Source organism: Staurois parvus, unplaced genomic scaffold, assembly GCF_062004578.1.
Source record: "Staurois parvus isolate SC_StPar_1 unplaced genomic scaffold, SC_StPar_1.0 ptg001426l, whole genome shotgun sequence".
NCBI lineage: Eukaryota > Metazoa > Chordata > Amphibia > Anura > Ranidae > Staurois > Staurois parvus.
Window position 1 is genome coordinate 72,482 of NW_028319222.1, and position 27,484 is coordinate 99,965.

A 27,484-nucleotide genomic window follows, 5' to 3' on the forward strand; every position below is an offset into this window, starting at 1 on the left:
CTCCATTCTTCCTCCATACTCGGGGTCCTTGGGCCTCTCCATTCTTCCTCCATACTCGGGGTCCTTGGGCCTCTCCATTCTTCCTCCATACTCGGGGTCCTTGGGCCTCTCCATTCTTCCTCCATACTCGGGGTCCTTGGGCCTCTCCATTCTTCCTCCATACTCGGGGTCCTTGGGCCTCTCCATTCTTCCTCCATACTCGGGGTCCTTGCGCCTCTTCATTCTTCCTCCATTCTCGGGGTCCTTGGGCCTCTCCATTCTTCCTCCATACTTGGGGTCCTTGGGCCTCTCCCTTCTTCCTCCATACTTGGGGTCCTTGGGCATCTCCATTCTTCCTCCATACTCGGGGTCCTTGTGGCTTTGCATTCTTCCTCCATACTCGGGGTCCTTGGGCATCTCCATTCTTCCTCCATACTCGGGGTCCTTGGGCCTCTCCATTCTTCCTCCATACTTGGGGTCCTTGGGCATCTCCATTCTTCCTCCATACTCGGGGTCCTTGTGGCTCTGCATTCTTCCTCCATACTCGGGGTCCTTGGGCATCTCCATTCTTCCTCCATACTCGGGGTCCTTGGGCCTCTCCATTCTTCCTCCATACTCGGGGTCCTTGGTCCTCTCCATTCTTCCTCCATACTCGGGGTCCTTGGGCCTCTCCATTCTTCCTCCATACTCGGGGTCCTTGGGCCTCTCCATTCTTCCTCCATACTCGGGGTCCTTGGGCCTCTCCATTCTTCCTCCATACTCGGGGTCCTTGGGCCTCTCCATTCTTCCTCCATACTCGGGGTCCTTGGGCCTCTCCATTCTTCCTCCATACTCGGGGTCCTTGGGCCTCTCCATTCTTCCTCCATACTCGGGGTCCTTGCGCCTCTTCATTCTTCCTCCATTCTCGGGGTCCTTGGGCCTCTCCATTCTTCCTCCATACTTGGGGTCCTTGGGCCTCTCCCTTCTTCCTCCATACTCAGGGTCCTTGGGCCTCTCCATTCTTCCTCCATACTCGGGGTCCTTGGGCCTCTCCATTCTTCCTCCATACTTGGGGTCCCTGGTTTCCAAATGAGATGCAAAAGTTGCTCTCATCAGAAAAGAGGACTTTGGACCACTGAGCAACAGACCAGGTCTGTTTTTCTTTAGCCCAGGTAAGACGTTTCTGACGTTGTTTGTTGTTCAGGAGTGGCTTGACAAGAGGATTACGACATTTGAATCTCATGTCCAGGATCAGTCTGTGTGTAGTGGCTCTTGATGCACTGACTCCAGCCTCAGTCCACTCCTTGTGAAAGTCCCCAACACTTTTGAATGGCCTTTTCCTGACAATCCTCTCCAGGCTGCGGTCATCCCTGCTGCTTGTGCACCTTTTTCTTCCACACTTTTCCCTTCCACATAACTTTCTATTAATGTGCTTTGATACAGCACTTTGGGAACATCCAACTTCTTCTGCAATTACCTTTTGAGGCTTTCCCTCCTTATGGAGGGTGTCACTGATGGTGTCAGGTCAGCATTCTTTCCCATGATTGTGATTCCTACTGAACCAGACTGAGAGACCATTTAAAGGCTCAGGAACCCTTTGCAGGTGTTATGGCTTAATGAGCTGATTAGAGTGGGACACTTTGAGCCGAGAATATTCCACCTTTTCACAATATTCTCATTTTCTGAGATTGTGGATTTGGGGTTTTCATGAGCTGTAAGCCATAATCATCACAATGATGACAAATCACGGCTTGAACTATCTTGCTTTGCATGTAATGAGTCTCATATATTAGTTTCACCTTTTAAGTTGCATTAATGAAATAAATTAACTTTTGAACGATATTCTAATTTTTTTTAGTTTCACCTGTGTGTGTGTGTATATATATATATATATATATATATATATATATTTGTTAATTTATATAAAAATGTTTATTTAATATATATTATTTAATATTATTTAATATTATTAATAATATTTTATTATTTTATTTATTTAATATATATTTTATAATAATATATGGATACATATAAAAAATAAAAAAACACTAATAATAATTAAAGAAAAATATATTCAGCACAGATCTGCAATACCTATATGACTATACATCACAAATATGGTGTATTGCTTATTAATTTTGGCCAAATATATACTTTAATCTCAGTTAAATTAATCTTTATACAATATATCATTATACATATATATATATATATATATATATATATATATATATATATATATATATATCTATATACATACACATACATATATATATATACATACATACATATACATACACACACACACATACACTATATAAATATATTACATCCTGTAAACTATCCCTTTCCCTAGTGGTCTCAATAACAAGTTTTAAATATAGCAGGAAACTCTAGAGCAATACATCTGGAGGAGGAGATTGCTATTTGCGTTCATAACCATCAGTAATGCTGCCTTCTGTGGCTCAGATCTTGACTTTAAATCCAAACAAAACTTAAAAAAATGCCTCAATGCGCTTTTCAGCTCCAGAAGCGCAGCGCCATCTTTATTTAGGCATCATCCAGGGTCACCATCTGCTTCCTGGATTAGATACCGGCTCAGAGATGACACGATCATGCAAATCCTGGTACCTGTGTAGTTCTTGTCTGTGTTCACAAATGTCTGACACGGATCAGGCAGCCTGATCTTGGTCTACTAGTAGTGTATGATGTACAAATGACAGTAAAAGGTGCCAAATGTGTCTCCCAAGCCACTGGATGGTTAGGCATCTACTTGATTTATGTATGCATCCACTTGGTATATCTTATTTTCTATTAGATGTGATTTCTTTTTTTAAATTTGTTGTTTTGGGGGAAAATATTTGTCTTTCCTATTTATAACCATAATCATTGCATATTTTTAGTATAGATGTAGGGATCGATCTGATCATGCCTGAAGCATTAGCACAGCGGTCACGAACAGTCACGGCAATGTTTCTAAAATGTTTATTTCTTATGATCTTCAGCTCCATCTATTGGCCAAAATGCAGTATTTTTCTAAATGAGGTATTTCAGGAAAATACCATTTTGTGTCCACTAGATGGAGATGATCATCAAGAAAAGTTATTCATGATGGCTATGTAAATGCCTCAAGAAATTTTTTTTCTGGTACCAGTATTGTAACAGTGCGTCACATACATAATCAGACACTGTTGGGTACAAAGGACTTATAGAATATGTAACTCAGTTATTATGCTGATAATCTCAGGTTTCTATACACATTTAGATATCTACCATATAGTATTTTATGGGTTTTTTTTCAGCCCTGACAAATGGGACGTTTTGAGCCCTCGGAACGCATTGTTGGATGGTTTGATTACCTTTGATCAGAAATCAAATGATTATTAGATAAATAAATAATAAATAAAATAAATAATAATAATTACATATATTATTATTATATTTAATTATTATTTTATTTATCTAATAATCATTTTATTATTTATTATCATTGTTATATTATTATTATATATTTAATTATTATTTATTTATCTAATAATTATTTTATTATTTATTATCATTGATATATTATTATTATATATTTAATTATTATTTATTTATCTAATAATCATTTTATTATTTATTATCATTGATATATTATTATTATATAACAATGATAATAAATAATAAAATGATTATTAGATAAATAAATAATAATTAAATATATAATAATAATATAACAATGATAATAAATAATAAAATGATTATTAGATAAGTAAATAATAATTAAATATATAATAATAATATAACAATGATAATAAATAATAAAATAATAAAATGATTATTAGATAAATAAATAATAAAATAATAATAATGATTAAATATATAATAATAATAATAATAATAATGATAATAAAATAATAAATAAAATGATTATTTTTTTGGCTGCTCTCCTCCCTACAAGGCTGGAAACTCCGCACACAATCAGTGGGTGATGTGATAATTGAAATATGCCACACGTCCCTTTCGTGGGACCCCCCACCGTCATGGGACACCCCCCCGTCCTCCCAGAGCAGCAGAAAGCCGCTGGCAGGACACTATCATCTCTTAGCGGCGGTTATATTGGAAACATTTGGCGAGGAACAAAATCATTCCTTTGTAGAGCAGAGCGCCAAAAATGTCAGTGATGCAACGCGGTTCAGCTTTAGTGGCGGCTAATGTTTGAACAATGGGAGCTGGAAGGCTGATTATGGGCGAGCCAGCGACGGGCACACATACGGACGAGGCGGTTCTGCACCACCACCTGTGAAAGACGCAATTATTTAATACGACAAAAATAACGGCTCGCTGGCGAGCTTGCGAAGATTGACGATACAAAGTAACAGGAGCTTCCTGATATAAAGACTGGTCACTGCTGCTCTCTCTCCTTGTGCAGGGTGACTGGTCTGGTCTCCGCCCCCTGCTGCAGTATTCAGATTCCCTAGAGTGGGTGGGGCCTGCTGGGTCCCTCCCACAGCTCAGCTCTCTTTGTGCAGGGTGACTGTCTTGTCTCCGCCCACTCCTGTAGGTTTCTACAGGCTGCCTATAGTGGGAGCGGTCTGCAGACCCCTCCCACATCCCTACTCTCTCTCTCCTTGTGCAGGGCGATTGGTCTTTTCTCCGCCGCCTCCTGTAGGTTTCTACAGGTTGCCTGTAGTGGGAGGGGACTTCTGGGCTCCTCCCACATCCCTACACTCTCTCTCTTTGTGCCCAGTGACTTGTAATGTCTCCGCCCCCTCCTGTAGTATTCTACAGGCTGCCTATAGTGGGAGGGGCCTGCTGTGTCTCTCCCACAGTCCTACTCTCTTTCCTTATGCAGGGTGACTGGTCTTGTCTCTGCCCCCTCCTGTAGTTTTCAGATTCCCTAGAGTGGGTGGGGCCTGCTGGGCCCCTCCCACATCCCTACTCTCTCCTTGTGCCCGGTGACTGGTCTTGTCTCTGCCCACTCCTGTAGGTTTCTACAGGCTGCCTATAGTGGGAGGGGCCTGCTGGGCCCCTCCCATATCCCTACTCTCTCTCCTTGTGCAGGGTGACTGATTTTGTCTCCGCCCCCTTCTGTAGATTTCTACATGTTGCCTATAAGTGGGAGGGGCCTGCTGGGCCCCTCCCACAGCCCTACTCTCTCCCCTTGTGCAGGGTGGCTGGTCTTATCTCCGCCCCTCCTGTAGTTCTCTACAGGCAGCATGTGGTGGGCGGAGCCTGCTGGGCCCCTCCCACTGCTTTGCTACTTTTACAAGGTAATATCTGGGTTTGCAAAGGCATTTGTTGCACGCAAAGTGGATTTATATTATGTGACTATTGAGGAATATATTTGAATGAACGTTTCTGTCTGGAGTTCAGCTTTAGGGAAAAAAACTATTTTCCAGACCAGGATGGCGCCGGTGGAACTGACCGCGCTCATGGGCGATCGGATAAATCCATCCTGGCAGGTAAGGAGAATTACCCCCTTCAGGATAATCCTTTTTATAGCAGCGACAACTCAATCCAAAAATGAAAGTGCTGAGGTTCTGTATATTGCCGGGGAGCTGGGGGGGGGGGGGGGGTGATACAGTTACAGAGCGAGTTCCCGGGGCGGCTGATTGGCTCTTCGGTGACATCAGGTCAGATCATCTTTCATCATATACAGCCTGGAAAGAATGAGCATTACAGGGACAGCATGCAGACAACCCCGGTCACTGGAGAAGGGCGGCAATGGGAAATTGTAAGCCGAATTCGTCACAGCCGTACAGATACTGACATGAAATGAGAGAGCTCAGCTGACAACTATCCACCTGTAATCTGACTACTTAAAGTGGAACTCCACACACAAAAACTTTCATGGAAATATATTCCTCAACAGCTACAAAGGATATATAGCCACTCTGCGTGAATCAGGTTCATTTGCAAAGCCAGATATTACCTTGTAAAAGCAGCGGTGGCGGCATCATCATTGTGCTGTACATAGCTTGTGCAGAGAGAACATCTGTGGGAGGGGCTTACAGGCTGCCTGTAGAGAACTACAGGAGGGGGCGGAGACCAGACCGGTCACCCTGCACAAGGAGAGAGAACAGAGCTGTGGGAAGGGGCTTAGAGGCTGCCTGTAGAGAACTACAGGACGGGGCGGAGACAGACCGGTCATCCTGCACCAGCAGAGAGAGTAGAGCTGTGGGAGGGGCTTACAGACTGCCTGTAGAGAACTACAGAAGGGGGCGGAGACAAGACCGGTCATCCTGCACCAGCAGAGAGAGTAGATCTGTGGGAGGGGCTTACATGTTGCCTGTAGAGAACTACAGGAGGGGGCGGAGACCAGACCGGTCATCCTGCACAAGGAGAGAGAGAGCAGAGCTGTGGGAGGGGCTTACAGACTGCCTGTAGAGAACTACAGAAGGGGGCGGAGACAAGACCGGTCATCCTGCACCAGCAGAGAGAGTAGATCTGTGGGAGGGGCTTACATGCTGCCTGTAGAGAACTACAGGAGGGGGCGGAGACCAGACCGGTCACCCTGCACAAGGAGAGTAGAGCTGTGGGAGGGGCTTACAGACTGCCTGTAGAGAACGACAGGAGGGGGCGGAGACCAGACCAGTCATCCTGCACAAGGAGAGAGAGAGCAGATCTGTGGGAGGGGCTTACAGGCTGCCTGTAGAGAACTACAGGAGGGGGCAGAGACAAGACTGATCATCCTGCACAAGGAGAGTAGAGCTGTGGGAGGGGCTTACAGACTGCCTGTAGAGAACTACAGGAGGGGGCGGAGACAAGACCGGTCATCCTGCAGAAGGAGAGAGAGTAGAGCTGTGGGAGGAGCTTACAGGTTGCCTGTAGAGAACTACAGGAGGGGGCGGAGACAAGACCGGTCATCCTGTACAAGGAGAGAGAGAGCAGAGCTGTGGGAGGGGCTTACAGACTGCCAGTAGAGAACTACAGGAGGGGGCGGAGACAAGACTGGACACCCTGTAGAAGGAGCGAGAGTAGAGTTGTGGGAGGGGCTTACAGGCTGCCTGTAGAGAACTACAGGAGAGGGCGGAGACAAGACCGGTCATCCTGTACAAGGAGAGAGAGTAGAGCTGTGGGAGGGGCTTACAGACTGCCTGTAGAGAACTACGGAGGGGGCGGAGACAAGACAGGTCACCCTGCACAAGGAGAGAGAGTAGAGCTGAGGGAGGGGCTTACAGACTGCCTGTAGAGAACCACAGGAGGGGGCGGAGAGAAGACCAGTCACCATGCACAAGAGCAGAGAGCAGCAGTGGGCGGTCTTTATTACAGGAAGGAACAGTTCAGTCTGCCTAGGAACGCCCACTTCTGAATGACACCCACCCATCAAGGCGATATTTGCATAACTCCTCCCAAGAGCCAGCCCACTGCTTGCATAAGGGCTGAGAGGAGTACTGAGATGGGGTGCTGTGATGCTTTCAGTAAGCCAGTGTCATCACTGGATCTCTGTGCTTCTCTATGCAGCGCAGGCAGATCGTGGCTGGTGGGAGAGGCTGGCAGGGTGCTCCCACCAGCCACGTTCTGTCAGCATTGTGTAGAGAAGCACAGAGATCCAGCGATGATATTGCTGGATCTAAAATAAGGTATGTTATAAAACAAAAAGGTGTTGAGTAAAAAATGAATTGGATCACTGATGGGGGGAGGTAATATAGAAGCAGATTAAACTTCAGCTTTTAAATATCCTTCAAAGACACAACAATTCTAATACACAGAATCATGGAAGGAATTTGGATGATAGAACTCCTATGCAGCAAATGAGGTATACAGAGAAATAAAATGCCGGAGCGCTGGGACGCCGTCACCATTTCCCTCTGCTGCACGTCGCACTAATACGGAACATCAGAGATCCCCGATCGAGTTCCCTGTTGCTGAAACATAAGAGGATGAATTATTCAACGACAAATGACCAGCAGCTGCTCAAATCCCCAGAAAAATAAGCAGAACCTGTCCCGAGCCACTGACGTCCGCCGCTCCTCTGGGTGGTCCAATGACCGCTTTGTAGACCAGAAACCATCATCAGGAGGGAAAAAACCCATCAGAATACAGGAGATGGAAACGTTGGCCAAAATTTTGTTCGAAAAATGTGTTTTCAAGACGTTCTACACTCACCGGCCACTTTATTAGGTCCACCTTGCTGGTGCCAAGAAAATCTCCCCCACACCATGACACCACCACCACCACCACCAGCCTGAACCATTGATACAAGGCAGGATGGATCCACCACACCATGACACCACCACCAGCCTGAACCATTGATACAAGGCAGGATGGATCCACCACACCATGACACCACCACCAGCCTGAACCGTTGATACAAGGCAGGATGGATCCCCCACACCATGACACCACCACCAGCCTGAACCGTTGATACAAGGCAGGATGGATCCAACACACCATGACACCACCACCAGCCTGAATGGTTGATACAAGGCAGGATGGATCCACCACACCATGACACCACCCCCACCAGCCTGAACTGTTCATACAACGCAGGATGGATCCAACACACCATGACACCAGCACCAGCAGCCTGAATCATTGATACAAGGCAGGATGGATCCACTACACCATGACACCACCACCACCAGCCTGAAATGTTGATACAAGGCAGGATGGATTCACCACACCATGACACCACCAGCCTGAACCATTGATACAAGGTAGGATGGATCCCCCACACCATGACACCACCACCACCAGCCTGAATGGTTAATACAAGGCAGGATGGATCCCCCACACCATGACACCACCACCACCAGCCTAAACCATTGATACAAGGCAGAATGGATCTACCACGGCATGACACCACCACCAGCCTGAACCGTTGATACAAGGCAGAATGGATCCACCACGGCATGACACCACCACCAGCCTGATCCGTTGATACAAGGCAGGATGGATTCAGCACACCATGACATCACCACCACCAGCCTGAACCACTGATACAAGGCAGAATGGATCCACCACACCATGACACCGCCACCACCAGCCTTATCTGTTGATACAAGAAAGTGTATTTTCTAATAGCGAATGGGGTCAAGCTGACGTTCCTTTTTGAAAACAATGACGGGAAAATCAAAGGAGCAGGATGAAGAATTTTTCTTGGAAAAAGAAGCACACATGTGGCACAAACACCTAGCGCATTATCCAAGGTTTACTTAAAATTGGAAAAACAGAAAACAAACATACTCACAAAACGAGGTGCATATAAAAGCCTATAAAACCACTGGGATGGCCCAACCTAATGGTAGAGTGTCCGAATGGTGGTGAGGTTGGCCTGGTTTGCTCTCCCTGTCTGAGGAGGACTGCATCACCAAGATTTTACTCCAAGGACATTAGTACATCTGATTCCCTGGTTTCTTCCTGGTGTTGACCCCTCTGCTGAGGCGCTGGAGAGTTAGTTCTTTCATTCCGGTGAAGAATTTTTCTTGACCGAAAAAAATTCCAATGCTCATGAGCAGGGGCGGACTGACAACTCATGGGGCCTCCAGGCAATAGGGGATCATGGGGCCCCTGTGTCCTTGCCCAAACTCAAAAAAGCCTATGAAAAAGGTACCAGGGGCATCTCATGGGGCCCCCTACTGACCCCAGGCCCTTGGGCAGTGCCCGAGTTTACGAATGGTCAGTCCACCCCTGCTCATGAGCAGTGGTGTATTTAGGTTTTCTGCCAACCTAGGCAACACGGACAAAAACCAACACCAACCCCCCTCTTCCCCCTCCAGCGGAGAGAGTGTGACACTGACCAACAACACCCCTGCCCCCTATCTGGAAGAGCCTTCCACTAACCCCCCCAGAGATAGAGAGAAAGACACTCATCTTCACAGCTCCGGACATCCCCAGGAATGAGAGTCGGGCTCTACATACACCATCATGTAGCCTCTCTTGGATCCCACCTGGTTCCCACATGTCCCTTCTTTCATCCCTTCTTCTGGGGGGGAGGTGCTGCCCCCCTGAAAAATTCTACCCTAGGCAAGTGCCTTGTTTGCCTTAGGGTAAATACGCTCCCGCTCATGAGCATCCCAAAACATTGGGAAGGCAATCATAGGACATTTTGTAGGGCTTCCTTACAAATTCGTCGAGTCCATGATGGTACCATAAAAAGCTTTAATGGAAGATCTTCTCTCATTTCAAATGTTCAAATGGAATTCTTCTGGTGCATGGCCAACTTAACCGGATGACCTCTGGTTTGCCGTGCCCTCTGTATCATAAAACAATTGCCAAGTCAACCATAAATACCATTTTCACCTTTTTTTCAGGTGAAGTCTTCAACCACTTAAGGTCTACATCACGGGTCTCCAAACTTTGGCCAAAAAAAAAAAATGGCTGGTGGTTAGATTTAATATAATGAAATGATAATATAAATGACCTTCACAGGGAATAAGTTGCGCACGAGTAACATAAGACGTTCTGTTTCTTGCTGCGCTCAGACGGTGCAAAACGCATCATCATTTTCATTGAATTATCTCGTTGATGTCAGTGGACGCGGGATCGGACAATCTTCACATTGTTCCCCATCAGATACAGTCACATCCGTGTAAACGGGGGGGGGAGTTTTGTTCGCGCCTTTGGAACGGTGCGCTCGCGTTCTTCGCATCCAGAGCGCCGAGCCCAAGGCCATCTCAGATTTGCCGGTGAGATTTCGCAGAAACGCGACTCCCCTAAAATATTAATTCCAGAAGTCCGGGAACACAAAAGCCTCAGTGTTGTCTTTAGATTGCGATCTCGACCCTACGCGCCCTCCCGCTTTCTATTTAAACATAAATCTATAGAGGAGATGGAGATTTTTCTTCCTACATGAATTATGTCTTCCAAGAGTCGCTACCCGGGACCACCAGAATATTTAAAGGGTAATTCCACATTTTTCTTTCCTAGGTTTGGGGGTCATTCACACACTAGTGTGTTAATGCGCATTATGGTACCTGTTAAAATTTTCCCCTTTCTTATCAAAATGGGGACATGATGGTGCTGTGACGGGGGCTGGATAGCTGGCCGGTCCTTATTGTACAGGTCTCCCCTCCAACATTGGTCCAGGGTTGTGGGGAAGAGGCCCTTTTCCTCGTCTACATGAGGACATGGTGCTGTGACAAGGCTGGATATCTGGGGGGCCCCTTATCGTACAGGGTCTCCCCTCCAACACTTGACCAGGGTTGTGGGGAAGAGGACCTTTTCCTCATCAACATGGGGACATGGTGGTGCTGTGACACGGGACTAGATATCTGAGGCCACCTTATCATACAGGTCCCCCCTCCTCCAGGACTGGTCAAGGGTTGTGAGGAAGAGGCCCTTTTCCTCATCAACATGGGGACATGGTGGTGCTGTGACAGGGGGCTGAATATCTGGGGGCCCCTTATCGTACAGGGTCTCCCCTTCAACAATGGTCCAGGGTTGTGGGAAAGAGACCCTTTTTTCCTCATCAACATGGGGACATGGTGCTGTGACAGGGGGTGCCCACTTGGCAAGGTATCTTCCCAATGTTGAGAACAGGTGGCCTGGCATGGGGGGGCAGACTCAATAATCACCCCTACTGTATCCCTTTCCTTGCCTGCCAGGCTGTATGTTCTATTATGGGTCTAGCATGCATGTTTGGGGGATCCCGACCTTTATTTTTTATTTTTTTGTGTGTGTGGGGTCCCCCCTTCACATCCATAACAGGCCCTCATCAAGGATAAGGATCTGGCATATACTATGGAAGGGTCCAACACCATTTTTTTATTCCCGCAGCTCCGATCTCTGCACAGGCTATGTACAGCCCCGCGACGATGTCACTGCTACTTTGACAAGGTAATATCTGGGTTTGCAAGGGTTGAACGCATATTCTTAGTGGCTACTGGGGAATATAATGAAATGAAAGTGTCCAGAGTTCCTTTTAAACGTTCTTTTGTTTTTGCCCGTCCCGTCTCTGCCAACCTGACTGAGGACCTTGACAAACAGTTCTCCTTACAGTAATAGGAAGTTGAGCTTACACGGATTACGTTCAGGAGGAGGAATGTACTTTCTAAAACACACAAAGTGTCTGCTTGAGTCAACCGCTCACTCCAGATGATGAAGCGACTACGAAGTGACCCGTTAAGGGCTGACGTGCCGTCCCGGGCAGGCAAGATGGAACCAGTCTAAGCGGCTGAGATTGACTTCCCCCCCCGAAATGATGATGATGTATTCCTACCATCGGCATGAGAAGGTGACTCAACTCCAAAAAAATGCATGTTCAACGTTTGGCCGAATTCTGGAAAAGATGTTGTGAAATCCGCAGGCGCTGCGAGGCGATCCGACGTATTGACATGTTTTATACTTCTACATAAATGGAAGCGGAGGAGGTAATTGGACGCCTGGCTGGCAGTCATAGCCTGTGAAATGGCGCGACGTGGCGGCGACGTACCGCAACACGCCAAACGTTAGGATGTTATTGAAGCAAACTAAAGATCTGTCAAAATAAAATAAAAAGGGATAAAAAGGAAATGATGCAGCGCTACTCCAAAGCTACAAATCCCATAATATGACCTAATATATACATTATATAAATAAATGGAAAAGCAATATATAAAGTGACACAACGTGCAAAGAATGTAAATGTCACCTGATCCTCCCGGGATCTTCAGATACCTAACCGTGATCCTCAATGGATCCAGAAGTGAACAAAGTGGATACTAAACCATCACAATGATGGTAATAGCAGAGATATGTGAACCAATACTAAAAAGTATGGTACAAAAGTGAATAGATCCTGAGTGGGATCTGAAGTGATGGTGGATACCAATGAAAAATAGAATATAAAAAATATATATAAACTAGTCCAAATGGGGACTAATAAGTGATATGTCCAACAATTAGGACTCAAATCAAGGAAAATACATACACACACACACACACACACACACACACACACACACATATATATATACAGTGGGGATGGAAAGTTTGGGCACCCCAGCTGAAAATTTGTATTAATGTGTATAAAGAAGCCAAGGAAAGATGGAAAAATCTCCAAAAGGCATCAAATTACAGATTAGACATTCTTATAATATGTCAACAAAAGTTAGATTTTATTTCCATCATTTACACTTTCAAAATAACAGAAAACAAAAAAATGGCGTCTGCAAAAGTTTGGGCACCCTGCAGAGTTAATATCTTGTACTGCCCCCTTTGGCAAGTATCACAGCTTGTAAACGCCTTTTGTAGCCAGCCAAGAGTCTTTCAATTCTTGTTTGAGGTATCTTTGCCCATTCTTCCTTACAAAAGTCTTCCAGTTCTTTGAGATTTCTGGACTGTCTGTCACGCACTGCTCTTTTAAGGTCTATCCACAGATTTTCAATGATGTTGAGGTCAGGAGATTGTGAAGGCCATGGCAAAACCTTCAGTTTACGCCTCTTGATGTAATCCCCCGTGGATTTCGAGGTGTGTTTAGGATCATTATCCATTTGTAGAAGCCATCCTCTCTTTAACTTCAGCTTTTTCACAGACGGCATCAAGTTACCATCCAAAATTTGCTGAAATTTTATTGAATCCATTTTTCCTTCTACTCGTGAGATGTTCCCTGTGCCACTGGCTGCAACACAACCCCAAAGCATGATTGATCCAACCCCATGCTTAACAGTTGGACAGAGGTTCTTTTCATTAAATTCTGTGCCCCTTCTTCTCCAAACGTACCTTTGCTCATTCCGGCCAAAAAGTTAAATTTTAACCTCATCGGTCCACAGAACTTGTTTCCAAAATGCATCAGTCTTGCCTATATGTTCATTTGCAAAGTTCAAACGATGATTTTTGTGGTGAGGACGTAGAAGAGGTTTTCTTCTGATGACTCTTCCATGAAGACCATATTTGTACAAGTATCTCTTTATAGTGGAATAGTGACCACAACTCCAGTGTCTGCCAGATCTTTCTGGAGGGATCGTGCAGTCAAACGTGGGTTTTGAATTGTTTTTCTCACAATCCTGCGAGCTGTTCTGTCTGATATTTTTCTTGGTCTTCCAGATCTTGCTTTAACTTCCACTGTTCCTGATGACTGCCATTTCTTAATTACATTCCGAACAGAGGATATTGACATCTGAAAACGCTTTGCTATCTTCTTATAGCCTTCTTTAGCTTTGTGAGCGTCAACTATTTTCAGTTTCAGTTTTCTAGACAACTGCTTAGAAGAACCCATGGTGCTGATTGTTGGGGCAAGGTCAGATGAGTCTGGGCATTTAAAACCTTTGAGATTGACATCACCTGGTCTTCCCAGACGATGATTGAGAACAATCCATGACACTGGCAGGTCTCAGCTTGGCAAAGGGGGCAGTGCATGCTATAAATTCTGCAGGGTGCCCAAACCTTTGCATATGCCATTTTTTTGTTTTCTGTTATTTTGAAAGTGTAAATGATGGAAATAAAATCTAACTTTTGATGACATATTATAAGAATGTCTAATCTTTAATTTGATGCCTTTTGGTGATTTTTCCATCTTTCCTTGGCTTCTTTATGCACATTAATACAAATTTTTAGCTGGGGTGCCCAAACTTTCGATCCCCACTGTATATATTTATATATATACACACATACATATACACATACATATACATCAAATGCACAAACAAATAATATATGCAATAGTGAAAATATCTGTGTGACTATATCTGAAAATAAACATGCAAAAAACGCATTTCCTTTTTATCCGATTTTATTTTGATCATTTGGTATATCATTGGATGTTAGCAGCTTTTCCCTGTTATTTGCATTTATCATTAGGGAGAAACGCAAGAGGTTAACACCATCAAACTAAAGATCTGTGCCTTGCCGCCGTCCTCTAGATACAGGCATACCTCGGTTTAGGAATTTAATTCGTTTTGCGGGACTTTTCGTATTGCGAAAAATTTGTAAACCGAAAAGGCCGTTTCCCATAGGAATGCATTGAAAACCAATTCATTCGTTCTGGAGGTCAGAAAAAAAGTTTAAAAAAAGTATTTTATCGGTTTAAAAATTATAAAGTTCACTTTAAAAGGCATAAATACTGTACAGGGACAGGATTAAAAAAAAATCGTAAACGCATTGAAAACCAATTAATCCGTTCCGGTGGTCAGAAAAAAGTAAAAAAAAAACTGAGGCATTATTTTCAATGGATTTTCATCCGTAAACTGAAAATTATGTTAACCGAGGCGTTCGTAAACCGAGGTACACCTGTATATTCTTCCTTGAAGATTGAGCCCCCATTAACACATTGCGTTTGTCATGAGTTTACTTTGCATGGCAGCATAGGGCAGCCCTACATGTGACAAATGCAGCCAAGGAAGCTCCAGGACCCTTTCTGGCGTTGAGCTCCATGTGTTTTTTTACCGTGTATTTTGGCTGCATGACAAATTTGCAAGCCGTGTTTGGGGTGCCATTAATCATTAATAGCATCACATGCGCATCTTGTTTTTTGTTTTCACGCATTTTTCACACATTCCCAGAACACGTGGGGAAATCCATATTCCCGGAATGTGCAAGTGTGAATTCAACCTTAGTCACCAGTCACAACACTGCAATTTAAAACCGCACGATTTGTGTGTGATTTCAGCGCAATTTCAGGTGCAATTCATGAAGACTTTTTTGAGACTTGTTGAAGATTTTCAATAATTTCTTACAATTTGCAGTGTGATTTCCATTCTATTCTATGTACGTGAAATCGTAATAAACTGCAGAAAAAGTCATGCGAAAACTACTTTAGAAATCGCACTGCAGCAAATCGCATGTGGTAGCCTCCCTAGTGGTCTGATTATGTCCATATTTCTGTGCTCAAAGCGGTACATTTTTTTGCACGGAAATATGTATTTTTTTTATTGTAGGCCTGTAATTTTTAGGAATAACTCACTGAAATCTGTCCGAACAAGAGTCTAGTAAACATCCCGGGTATGTTAAAATTTGAAACACAAAATCATAAATTATAATATAATACTCATAAAAAATAATAATATAATAATAATAATAATAATAAATGTAATTCAATAATATAATCAAACCAAAAACACTGAAATGTGAAATAGAGCGCCAAGTTCGCACATCGCTGAGCTCAGTCGCAGAATCGTTTTCAGTGTCTGATGAGGAATTTCCCCCACCAATCATTATCACTCAATTCTGCAAGTGGTTCTGATTTACTATCGCTGTTCTCTAGCCGGTCTAAAACTGCTTTTGACCTAAAGGGACGCTTTTTGGACGTCATGGACGTTTCTCAGTTTCCAGGCAGAAAGAACAGTAATAATGCAGGCAGGGCGCCGGACAAAGCACTCGGGACAAAATGTATGTGAAATGGTTTGATACAGGAATGTTATACTATGTGATTTTAGTGTATTTAGTGAATGTCAGTTTTTCCCAGGAAACGGAACCCGGAAGACAGATGCCGGCATCGGCCGGAGGACATTACAGGGGACACTGCAGGGGGGACATCGCGGGAGCGCAGGACAAGGTAAGTGCAGAAGGGATCCCGGAGCAACGCTGCAGTGTATTCCTGAGTGTAGCTCGGGGGGGGGGGGGGGATTACCGCTTGTGGTGCTGAAATGTGATCCAATGCAGGTCTGTGATTGTGAAGGGGAGAATGAGGAATGAAAAAGGGTAGGGAAGCCTTGATGAATTTAATTCGTTTTGCGGGACTTTTCGTATTGCGAAAAATTTGTAAACCGAAAAGGCCGTTTCCCATAGGAATGCATTGAAAACCAATTCATTCGTTCTGGAGGTCAGAAAAAAAGTTTAAAAAAAGTATTTTATCTGTTTAAAAATTATAAAGTTCACTTTAAAAGGCATAAATACTGTACAGGGACAGGATTAAAAAAAAATCGTAAACGCATTGAAAACCAATTGATCCGTTCCGGTGGTCAGAAAAAAGTAAAAAAAAAACTGAGGCATTATTTTCAATGGATTTTCATCCGTAAACTGAAAATTATGTTAACCGAGGCGTTCGTAAACCGAGGTACACCTGTATATTCTTCCTTGAAGATTGAGCCCCCATTAACACATTGCGTTTGTCATGAGTTTACTTTGCATGGCAGCATAGGGCAGCCCTACATGTGACATGGGACACTGCAGGGGGGACATCGCGGGAGCGCAGGACAAGGTAAGTGCAGAAGGGATCCCGGAGCAACGCTGCAGTGTATTCCTGAGTGTAGCTCGGGGGGGGGGGGGGGGATTACCGCTTGTGGTGCTGAAATGTGATCCAATGCAGGTCTGTGATTGTGAAGGGGAGAATGAGGAATGAAAAAGGGTAGGGAAGCCTTGATGTGAAGGGGGTACTAGGATATGAAGAGGGGGCTAAGAACACTGCTGTAAAAAGAGGCTATGTAAAGGGGGGACTGTGATTTCAAGGGGGGGGGGATATGATGTAAGGGGGGGGCTGTGATGTAAAACGTGGGTGATGTGAAGGAGGGACTGAGAGCACTGAGTAAAAAACCAGACGAGGGTTTGAGGACACTGATGTGAAGGAGGGGGAGCTGTGATGGTGGTGTGTGTGTGTGTGTGTGTGTGGGGGGGGGGGGGCTGTGATGTGAAGGAACTATATGGTTATGATGTAATTTCCTAAAGGCGGGGCTGCGATGTGAAGGGGGAGGGGCTGAGAACACTGCTGTAAGGGAAAGTGATGTGAAAGGGGGAATCTAATGTAAAGGGAGGGACTGAGGACATGGATGTAAAGGGGGGGCCATGAACTAAAAAGGGGGGCTGATGTAATAGAGGTCTGTGAGGTGTAGGGGAGACTGAGGAATGAAAAAGGGTAGGGGTGCTTTGAAGTGAAGGGGGTACTAGGATATGAAGTGGGGGCTAAGAACACTGCTGTAAAAAGAGGCAATGTAAAGCGGGGGGGGATATGATGTAAAGGTGGGGGATATGATGTAAATGGGGGGATATGATGTAAAGGGGGGATATGATGTAAAGGGGGGCTGTGATTTCAAGGGGGGATATGATGTAAAGGGGGAATGTGATTTCAAGGGGGGATATGATGTAAAGGGGGAATGTGATTTCAAGGGGGGATATGATGTAAAGGGGGGACTGTGATTTCAAGGGGGGGATATGAAGTAAAGGGGGTACTGTGATGTACAAGGGGGGTGCTGTGATGTGAAGGAGAGACTGAGAGCACTGAGTAACAATCCAGAGGAGCTTTGATGTGAAGAGGGTTTGAGGACACTGATGTAAAGGAGGGGGAGCTGTGACGATGGTGGTGGTGGTGGGGGGTCGTGATATGAAGGAACTATATGGTTATGATGTAATTTCCTGTTGTGTGTTCCTTTTGTTTTCCAATGAACCAATCAAGGCTCAGCCATGTGACCAGCAACATCTTGTCTGGTAAGAGTCATGTCTAGATCAGCTTTCCAGCGAGTCGATCTATGAAGGAAGGGCTGTTTTATACAGTAGATCCGCCCAAGGTCTACAAATAATGGGAGTTCCCTTACCCTGGTGCCGAGGCATGCCTTTCCTTTCCTATAGTCCTTCTGGCTGTAGCGTTTGTCCAGCTTATTCCACAAGGCCTTGGCCTTCCAGCTGGTCACCTTGGACTTCAGCTTGCTGTAGAAGTGCCGGTAGTCCTGGGGGTCCAGCTCCAGCTGCCGGGTGAGGATGTTGAAGGCCTGCAGGGTTCCTTTACATGTGGTGGCCTGGATGAAGTTCTCGAAGAGCTGCCCGGCCTGGCCCTGCTTCTCGTCATCGTTCTCTCCCATCGTTCAAAGCGTCTGGACAGTTGGGCCGGGTCTGCGGGGCTCTACATGAAGCAGGAGAGGGCTAGGACCGCGCGTGACTGTGACACCTGCAATCAGAAAAATCATCCATGTATGAGGACTGCAAACACTTCTACCATGAATCATGGCAACAAAATAATTCTGAAATCAAAGACGATCCAAATCTTTAACCAGTTCAGCTCTGACACCTGTGCGCCCCCTATGGACCGGGGCAACATTTACATTTCTGCTATGGGCCTGTTTATTCGTCAATGACTTTGTCAGAACTGAACCGCCGGCCGTCTGGCCATTGGACATAAACGGATGAACGACTTTTAATTGCTTGTCTGTGTATTCTAGTGCGTGCGCCAACACAATGTGAGTGCTCTGTCCATTGGACAGTGTAGCTTAATGAATGAATGTACAAAGCCATTCATTCATGGTTCTGTACCATGTGAGCACGGTGACCAATCACAACCAGATCCAACACACAGTAACAAATAATAAAAGTCTAAGCGCTGCCAGAAACATCGACATATACTACCCCTATACTGTCTTCACTCCTCTACAGTATATGTCAGCCCCATTATGTCCCTGATCTAACCTGTATAATAACCCCTCACTTGCCTTACCCTGCACATCTGTTAACCCCTTCATCTTTATCCTCCCATTGTATTGTATGTGACTTGCACATTATTCCCTTCACCTCCTGATCCCTGTGTATGACCTGTATATTTAATGCATCTAATGCATCATTACCAAGCGCCATGTTTAACGCCTGTAAAACCGATATGCTTCTCCAATTTCCAAAAAACTGTGGCAAAAAAAATCAGGGTGTGCACTCTGCATTTCTTGTCACATTTTTGAGTATTTTATGCTTTATAGAAATATATATATTTAGATAATAATATAAATATAAATAGTATATTTATAATACAAACACACACATATATATATACACACACACACACACACACACACACACACACACACACAGAGAGAGAGAGAGAGAGAGAGAGAGAGAGAGAGAGAGAGAGAGAGAGAGAGAGGGGGGGGAGAAGGAGAGAGAGAAGGAGAGAGAGGGGGAAGGAGAGAGAAGGGGAGAGAGAGAGATGAGAGAGAGAGGAAGGATAGAGAAGGAGAGAGAGAGAAGGAGAGAGAGAGAGAGAGAGAGGAGAGAGGGGAGAGAGAGGGGAGAGGGGAGAGTGAGGAGAGGGAGGAGAGAGAGAGAGAGCGCGCGCGAGAGAGAGGGAGAGAGCAGGAGAGAGAAGGGGAGAGAGCAGGAGAGAGCGAGAGAGAGCAGGAGAGAGCGAGAGAGAGCGAGAGAGAGCGAGAGAGAAGGAGAGAGAAGGAGAGAGAAGGAGAGAGAGCGAGAGAGAGCGAGAGAGAAGGAGAGAGAGCGAGAGAGAAGGAGAGAGAAGGAGAGAGAGCGAGAGAGAGCGCGAGAGAGAAGGAGAGAGAGCGCGAGAGAGAAGGAGAGAGAGCGCGAGAGAGAAGGAGAGAGAGCGCGAGAGAGAAGGAGAGAGAGAAGGAGAGAGAGCGCGAGAGAGAAGGAGAGAGAGCGCGAGAGAGAAGGAGAGAGAGCGCGAGAGAGAAGGAGAGAGAGCGCGAGAGAGAAGGAGAGAGAGCGCGAGAGAGAAGGAGAGAGAGCGCGAGAGAGAAGCAGAGAGAGCGCGAGAGAGAAGGAGAGAGAGCGCGAGAGAGAAGGAGAGAGAGCGCGAGAGAGAAGGAGAGAGAGCGAGAGAGAAGGAGAGAGAGCGAGAGAGAAGGAGAGAGAGCGAGAGAGAAGGAGAGAGAGCGAGAGAAGGGGGGGAGAGAGAAGGGGGGGGAGAGAGAGAAGGAGAGAGAGAGAGAAGGAGAGAGAGAGAGAGAAGGAGAAAGAGAGAATGAGAGAGGGATAGAGCGGAAAGAGGGAAGGAGAGAGAAAAGGAGGGAGAGAAAAGGAGAGACAGGAGAGAGAGAAAAGGGGAGAGAGAGAGAGAAAAGGGGAGAGAGAGAGAGAAAAGGGGAGAGAGAGAGAGAAAAGGGGAGAGAGAGAGAAAAGGGGAGAGAGAGAGAAAAGGGGAGAGAGAGAGAAAAGGGGAGAGAGAGAGAAAAGGGGAGAGAGAGAGAAAAGGGGAGAGAGAGAGAAAAGGGGAGAGAGAGAGAAAAGGGGAGAGAGAGAGAAAAGGGGAGAGAGAGAGAAAAGGGGAGAGAGAGAAAAGGGGAGAGAGAGAGGGGGGGAAGGAGAGAGATAGAAGGAGAGAGAGGGGGGGAGAAGGAGAGAGAGAGAGAGGAGAACTGCACTTTGTGAATGGCCCTGTAGTCTTCTGGGAGGGGGGGGGGGTGACTTCCACTTCCGATTGCCTAGGCACCTGTCAGATTCGGGTACCCGCTTCCCCCCAGGCTCCCAAAAGGTGCCAATCCTTAATGGGGAGCGGGGGACGAAAGCATAAAGTGGAGCTGCGCTTTAAGTGGTTAGCCCCTTCCTGCCACCTCCCAGCCCTTTAAATGGATTGAAGTGGAGGCGGGCATTCCGATCATGTGACCACTATGATTGCTGCCTAGACGCGCTTACACACATTTAACCGCGTCAAACGTTTTTTTTTTCTGCCAAGAAGCTGCTGCCAGAAGGAAAGGTGTTTCGGAGAGCTGTGTGCATATCTCACATCTGAACAATGTTTACAAACAATGATACTTTGTATCTTTCTATCTCACATCAGAATAGCATTTGTAAACATTGTATCAGACGGTCCCTGGTATCATTACATGGCAACTCCTGGCTGTCATTGTGACAGTTGAGAATTGCCAGCAAGGGCAGAGTAGCAGAAGGACAGGGTGTGCTACACAAGCCCATGTACCTTGACTACACAAGCCCTGTGTAGCATGCTCAGTGCTCATAACTAGTTAAAGAGTCCTTGTCACCAACGTAAAGAAATGCAGATAAAAGGACAAAAAGAAATCAAGAATTTGTTTTATGCTTAAGCACAGTGTTTATATCTTAATTCCCATGAATCACTTTTCTGCACTTGCAATATGTCTCTGAACTTGCCAGGAAATCTGACGACTCCGGGAAGAATCAATATCCGAGAACACCCCCTCAAATCCAAGTCACAGCCATCTCCTCGCCAGTAAAATCTACTCCTGAACGCATGTTATGTGCGTTCAAAAAAACGACTGTAAACTCAACTGCCTGTAAACGACTAAATAAATAGGTGCAGCACTAAAATCATAAATAAATAAATAATGTCCGAAAACATATAAACAAGTTAAAATTGTATGCCACAAATCAATCAAATTATAAAGTGACAGTCTGTGCAGATCTGGGTGCCAATTAGCAGTAGAATCCAGTAAAGGTGCTCCAAATAGTGTGGTAAAATTACGCACTCACCAGATGCGTAATGTATATACACATTAAATGAATCTGTAGAGGTCCCCTTTAGGAGTTGGATATGATCCTGGTCCAGGATAATCCTCCTTCTAGGTAAGGTGGTGCTGTCAGGAGCTCACAGGAAAATTCAGGATCTAGCTGGCCAGAGATCCCTTTAAGGGATGGACGGGTGTAGAGGCCTGCTTTAAGGGACTCCCTTCTCTGGATACTTATGGATGGCTGGATCGGATGGGCTCTACAAATAAATAGCTCCGCACAGGAGACCATAAAGAATGCCCATAGTGCAGTAGGTAATACCAGTAATTTACAGGCAGCACGGTGGCTAAGTGGTTAGCACTTCCACCTCGCAGTACTCGGGTCGCTGGTTCGAATCCCAACCACGGCACCACCTGCCTGGAGTTTGCATGTTCTCCCTGTGCCTGCGTGGGTTTCCTCCGGGTACTCCGGTTTCCTTCCAAAGACATGCTGGTAAGTTAATTGGCTCCTGTCCAGGGGCGGACTGACAAATCATGGGGCCCCAAGGCAATAGGGGATCATGGGGCCCGTGTCCTTTCCTAAACTCAAAAAAGCCTATGAAAAAGGTACCAAGGGCATCTCATGGGGCCCCCTACTGACCCCGGGCAGTGCCCGAGTTTCCAAATGGTCAGTCCGCCCCTGCTCCTGTCTAAATTGTCCCTAGTATGTGTATGTATGAATGTGAGTTAGGGACCTTAGATTGTACGCCCCTTGAGGGTGAGGGACTGATGTGAATGTACAATATATATGTAAAGCGCGGAGTAAATTGACGGCGCTATACAAGTACCTGAAATAAATAAATTTATTAATAAAAGAAATGAATGAATTTGCAAATTCAGAAGCGGGAACATCAGATGATATGTCTTGGTATCCAACCTCTGAAGAAGTGCGTGCGCACGAAACGCGTTAGGAGGAGCCAAGATGCCTTTTCCACTGTATTTTTGCCTGTAAACAACGATGTGTACATGGGCACATAGGAGAACATTAGGGTGAGTTCAGGGGCTGCTGAAAAAAGCGCAGAAAAGCTCCTAAATGTCAGTTTATCAGCTGCAGTGTACATGAACCCAGGGGCGGACTGACAACTCATGGGGCCCCCGGGCAATAGGAGACCATGGGGCCCCTGTGTCCTCGCCTACACTCAAACCACACCCAAAAAAGCCTATAAAAAAAGGTGGGTCAGTCCGGCCCTGCATGAACCCTAAGAATTGGTAAACTGCGACATAAAAAAAAAAAGGTTTCCTTTTGGGTTTAATACTTTAACATTTTGGGAAGACATCAGTTGCAATAATATACACTTCTAGTGGCTTCTAGGGTGCAAAGGAATATACACAGAAATACAAACACATTCACGCGCACGCCGTTCTCAGATTAGCGCACCAGAAAACCGCAGGGATCATGAAGTTGGCTATGCGGATTAGCGATGTTTGTAGACAGCAAAGCTCCTTCTCACCCGACTGCATGTGAAAGGGAAGTCTTTGTTGTAATGCTGAATTTCTCGCCTGCTTTACTTTCACCCATACAGAGCTCAGCCGTTCCCATACATAAGCAGAGGAGCGATACCTTCTGTACCGAGAGGTCCGACCTGGCAGGACAGAGAACCATGCCCTATGCCCTTGGTGCCCAGTCTGCAGCTCAGGGGCCAAATGCTGCCCTTTTTGGTATTTACCGTGTGGCCCTTGGGGGCCCCTGCAGACAGCAGTAGTCTGTGTTTTCATTATCTAGGTGCTTACTTTGGTTAGTAAAGGTTTTTTTTTTCTTTTGGAATGCATTCTAGTATTTGAAGTGGTTGTAAAACCTTATATATACCAAGGGGTGTATTTGTCACAAGGCAAACAAGGCCTTTGCCTAGGGTGGCATTTTTCAGGGGCGCAGCACTGCTCCCCAGAGGAAGGGACAAAAGAAGGGACACATGCAGCATGGGGACCAGGTGGGATCCAAGAGAGGCTCTGGGCTGCTTGACGGTGTAAGCAGAGCCTGACTCCCATTCTAGGGGATATCTAGAGCTGTGGGGGTACGTGTTTTTCTCTCACTGGGGGGTGTCCAGTGTATGGAGGGTGGTGGTAGTGCAAGTAGTCTTGGGTGGGGGGGGGGTGTTGGTTGGTGCCTGGCTCTCTCAATGGGGGTGGGGGGGATTTTTGTGTTGCCTAGGGCAGCACAAAACCTAAATACACCACTGTACACATGTGCAAGATTGAAGGGGAGGAGCCGATACACCTGTGCAAGACTGAAGGGGAGGAGCCGGTACGCCTGTGCAAGACTGAAGGGGAGGAGCCGGTACGCCTGTGCAAGACTGAAGGGGAGGAGCCGGTACACCTGCGCAAGACTGAAGGGGAGGAGCCGGTACACCTGTGCAAGACTGAAGGGGAGGAGCCGGTAAACTTGTGCAAGATTGGAGGGGAGGAGCCAGTACGCCTGTGCAAGACTGGAGATGAGGAGCCGGTACACCTGTGCAAGACTGAAGGGGAGGAGCCGATACACCTGTGCAAGACTGAAGGGGAGGAGCCGTTACACCTGTGGAAGACAGGAGGGGAGGAGCCGGTACACCTGTGCAAGCCTGGAGGGGAGGAACAGATACACCTGCGCAAGACTGAAGGGGAGGAGCCGGTACACCTGCGCAAGACTGAAGGGGAGGAGCCGGTAAACTTGTGCAAGATTGGAGGGGAGGAGCCAGTACGCCTGTGCAAGACTGGAGATGAGGAGCCGGTACACCTGTGCAAGACTGAAGGGGAGGAGCCGATACACCTGTGCAAGACTGAAGGGGAGGAGCCGTTACACCTGTGGAAGACAGGAGGGGAGGAGCCGGTACACCTGTGCAAGCCTGGAGGGGAGGAACAGATACACCTGTGCAAGACTGAAGGGGAGGAGCCGGTACACCTGTGCAAGACTGGAGGGGAGGAGCCGGTACACCTGTGCAAGACTGGAGGGGAGGCCAGGGGTCAGATTTAACAATGTATCTATTGGTACGGTCCGGTGACATAGAGGCGAGGGCTGGGAAGGGTTAAGCTGTGATAGCGGCAGGAGGGAGCCAGACCAGGATAGAGATTTCACCCCCATCCCCTCCCCGCCCCCCCCCCTGCCGGGTACAGTATCAGACTTCACAGGAGCGCGGCGATGGGATTCTGAGGGCGGAATCGTTTATCCTCCCAAATCCAAACAACCAAAAAACCAGAGACATCGCCGGCAGCGGTACTTCTGGAACAACAACAGAGCTTCCCCGGAGCCACCCCTAAAGAGGAACCCCGGAACATGGATCCTCTGCACCCCGGAACATGGATCCTCTGCACCCCACTGACGGGACCCTTCAGAGTCTTCTAGGTACATTTCTTGTATTAGGGCGAAATGCCCACTTTGATTGGAGCGTCAGATCTATTTTTTGCATGCTATCAAATGTGTAAATGTGACACTTATTTACCGCCCCTGACAACGCCTTTATCAGCTTTTCTTCCCAGAAGGACGGCATCATCATTATTCAGGCATCATCCAGGGTGACCATCTACTTCGTGGACTGAAGGGACACAACCATGTCAATCCTAGTTGGCAGCAGGGGCGGACTGACAACTCATGGGGCCCCCGGGCAAAAGGGGATCATGGGGCCCCTGTGTCTTTGCCCAAACTCAAAAAAGCCTATGAAAAAGGTACCAGGGGCATCTCACGGGGCCCCCTACTGACCCCGGGCCCTCGGGCAGTGCCCGAGTTCCAAATAGTCAGTCCGCCCCTGGTTGGCAGTGTCTACAAATGTCTGACACAGATGGGGGCTCAAGCTGCGGCCCTCCAGGTGTTGTGGAACTACAAATCCCATAGGGCATTGCAAAGCTGACAGTTACAGGCGTGACTTCCAAAGGCAGAGGCATGATGGGACTTGTAGTTCCACAACAGCTGGAGGGCAAAAAGTTCAGAACCCATGGATTAGTCATTTGTTACAAAGTTACAATGTCTGATCACGGGGGGGAGAGACTGCGGAAATTCCTCTCCCTGCCTGCAGCAGACTGATGACATCATCCCTGCCTAGGCAAAATCACTGGACTGGAGCTCAAGGATGCAGCTTTCCTGTTGCCGTATATTATTATAAAGGATTTTAACTTTTCCGATCATGTGACAGCCAATCACTGCGGTCACATGATCATAAACCCCTTGAAGGGCTGGGAGGCGCTTGGCGTTAAGGGGCTAAAGCGTTATTAACCCCTTCACGCCGTTAAGAGTTTCAGAAGCCGGGAGGCAGGGCGGGATTTAGGGGTCATGTGACTGCCGTGACGTGTCGTCACGGCGGTCACATGATCAGGAAAGGTCCCGATCGAAAGAGGAGATCAGGACCTTGCCGTGAATACCGGACACGTCTGCTGGGAGCGCGCTCTCGGCACATATGCTCTTTTTCAATAGAACGCAAATGTGCGGCCGCTTGGAGTCTAGGCCCAGACGCCGGGGCGCCGCACATTTGCTCGGCCGGCGTGAAGAGGTTAAACCCAAAAGCAAAAAATGTATTACATTGCAGCTTACCAATTCTTAGAATCGGTGGCTGCATTCGTTTTCTTTTTTTAGGCTTTCTTTCTTCTATTTTCATCTGGTGATCCGGCCAGCAAGTTTGTTTTTCAAAAGAACAAACTCCCCAGCGGAATGTATCCGTTTACTGGGATGAGACAAACCATTTACCACTGGCAGGGGTGCTTACAATGATCAGCTTTTATGTATGCATGCAAAACCTTCATCCCAAAAGAAAAAACATATGTTTGCTGTAAATGATTATGAGCTGGAATTTGGCTTCAGTTTGTTAGTGTATCTAAATCTGCTAGTCCATCTAACAATTCCCTTCCCCCCCCAGGCTGACAATGCTGCTGTCCCTCTTGTGCTCCTTCATCCAGAGCGGGGGTGCTCTAATATAGCAGGTGTGTTATTTGCCAGGTCGCCGGGTGAAAACAGATGGAAAGAAAAAAAAAAAACAAATGCAGCCGCCGCCTCTAATGATTGGTAAGCAGTGATTGTTTTTTGGGGTTTAATACCGCCTTCTATATGCAGCAAGCACACGATTGGTGGATTCCGGACCCTGCGTACAGTCCGTCCCGCACCTGCTTATTATGTGAACTGGAAATTGTGCTGAAGACGAAAAAAAAATAAAAAACATTAAAAACTCAGCGTTCTTCCAAAAAAAAGAGATTTAAAATAACTTGTTTGGGGCGCCTCCCAAGCCGAGCCGCATGTTCCAAACCACAACAGGACACTCCTTGGGAAAACAGAACACGGCGAGGCGAAGTCCTCTGTACTCCACGCCGGAATTCTGCTCCAGACGGCGTTCGGGAAGATCCAACATCTGTACGTGAGGACGTCCTGTACGGCCGCTGAGCCGGGAAACGGCACAACTAAAGAGGACCTGTCCCTTCTCCTCCACCTCCCGCTACCATCCTGAGGACTGTCCGGCTAAAGGCTAGGTTCACACCTACGCAGGTTGCGTCTGACCCGTTTCTGAGTTGCATTTTGCATTTATGCCCCCAAAAGGCATCCCCTGCAACAAAAACTT

General features: G+C 46.5%; 1 protein-coding gene across 6 annotated transcripts in view; it reads right to left on the minus strand.

The window, feature by feature from the left end:
* LOC149436080 (F-actin-monooxygenase MICAL2-like) overlaps positions 1–27,484 on the minus strand; it is a 202,306-nt gene that overhangs the window by 72,475 nt on the left and 102,347 nt on the right. For all 6 annotated transcript variants that reach the window (XM_089662081.1, XM_089662079.1, XM_089662080.1 and 3 more), the window contains exon 2: positions 18,330–18,679. In XM_089662081.1, the coding sequence (XP_089518207.1) occupies positions 18,330–18,593 (264 nt within the window). In that variant the 5' untranslated portion in view covers positions 18,594–18,679. The remainder of the gene's footprint in view (positions 1–18,329; positions 18,680–27,484) is intronic.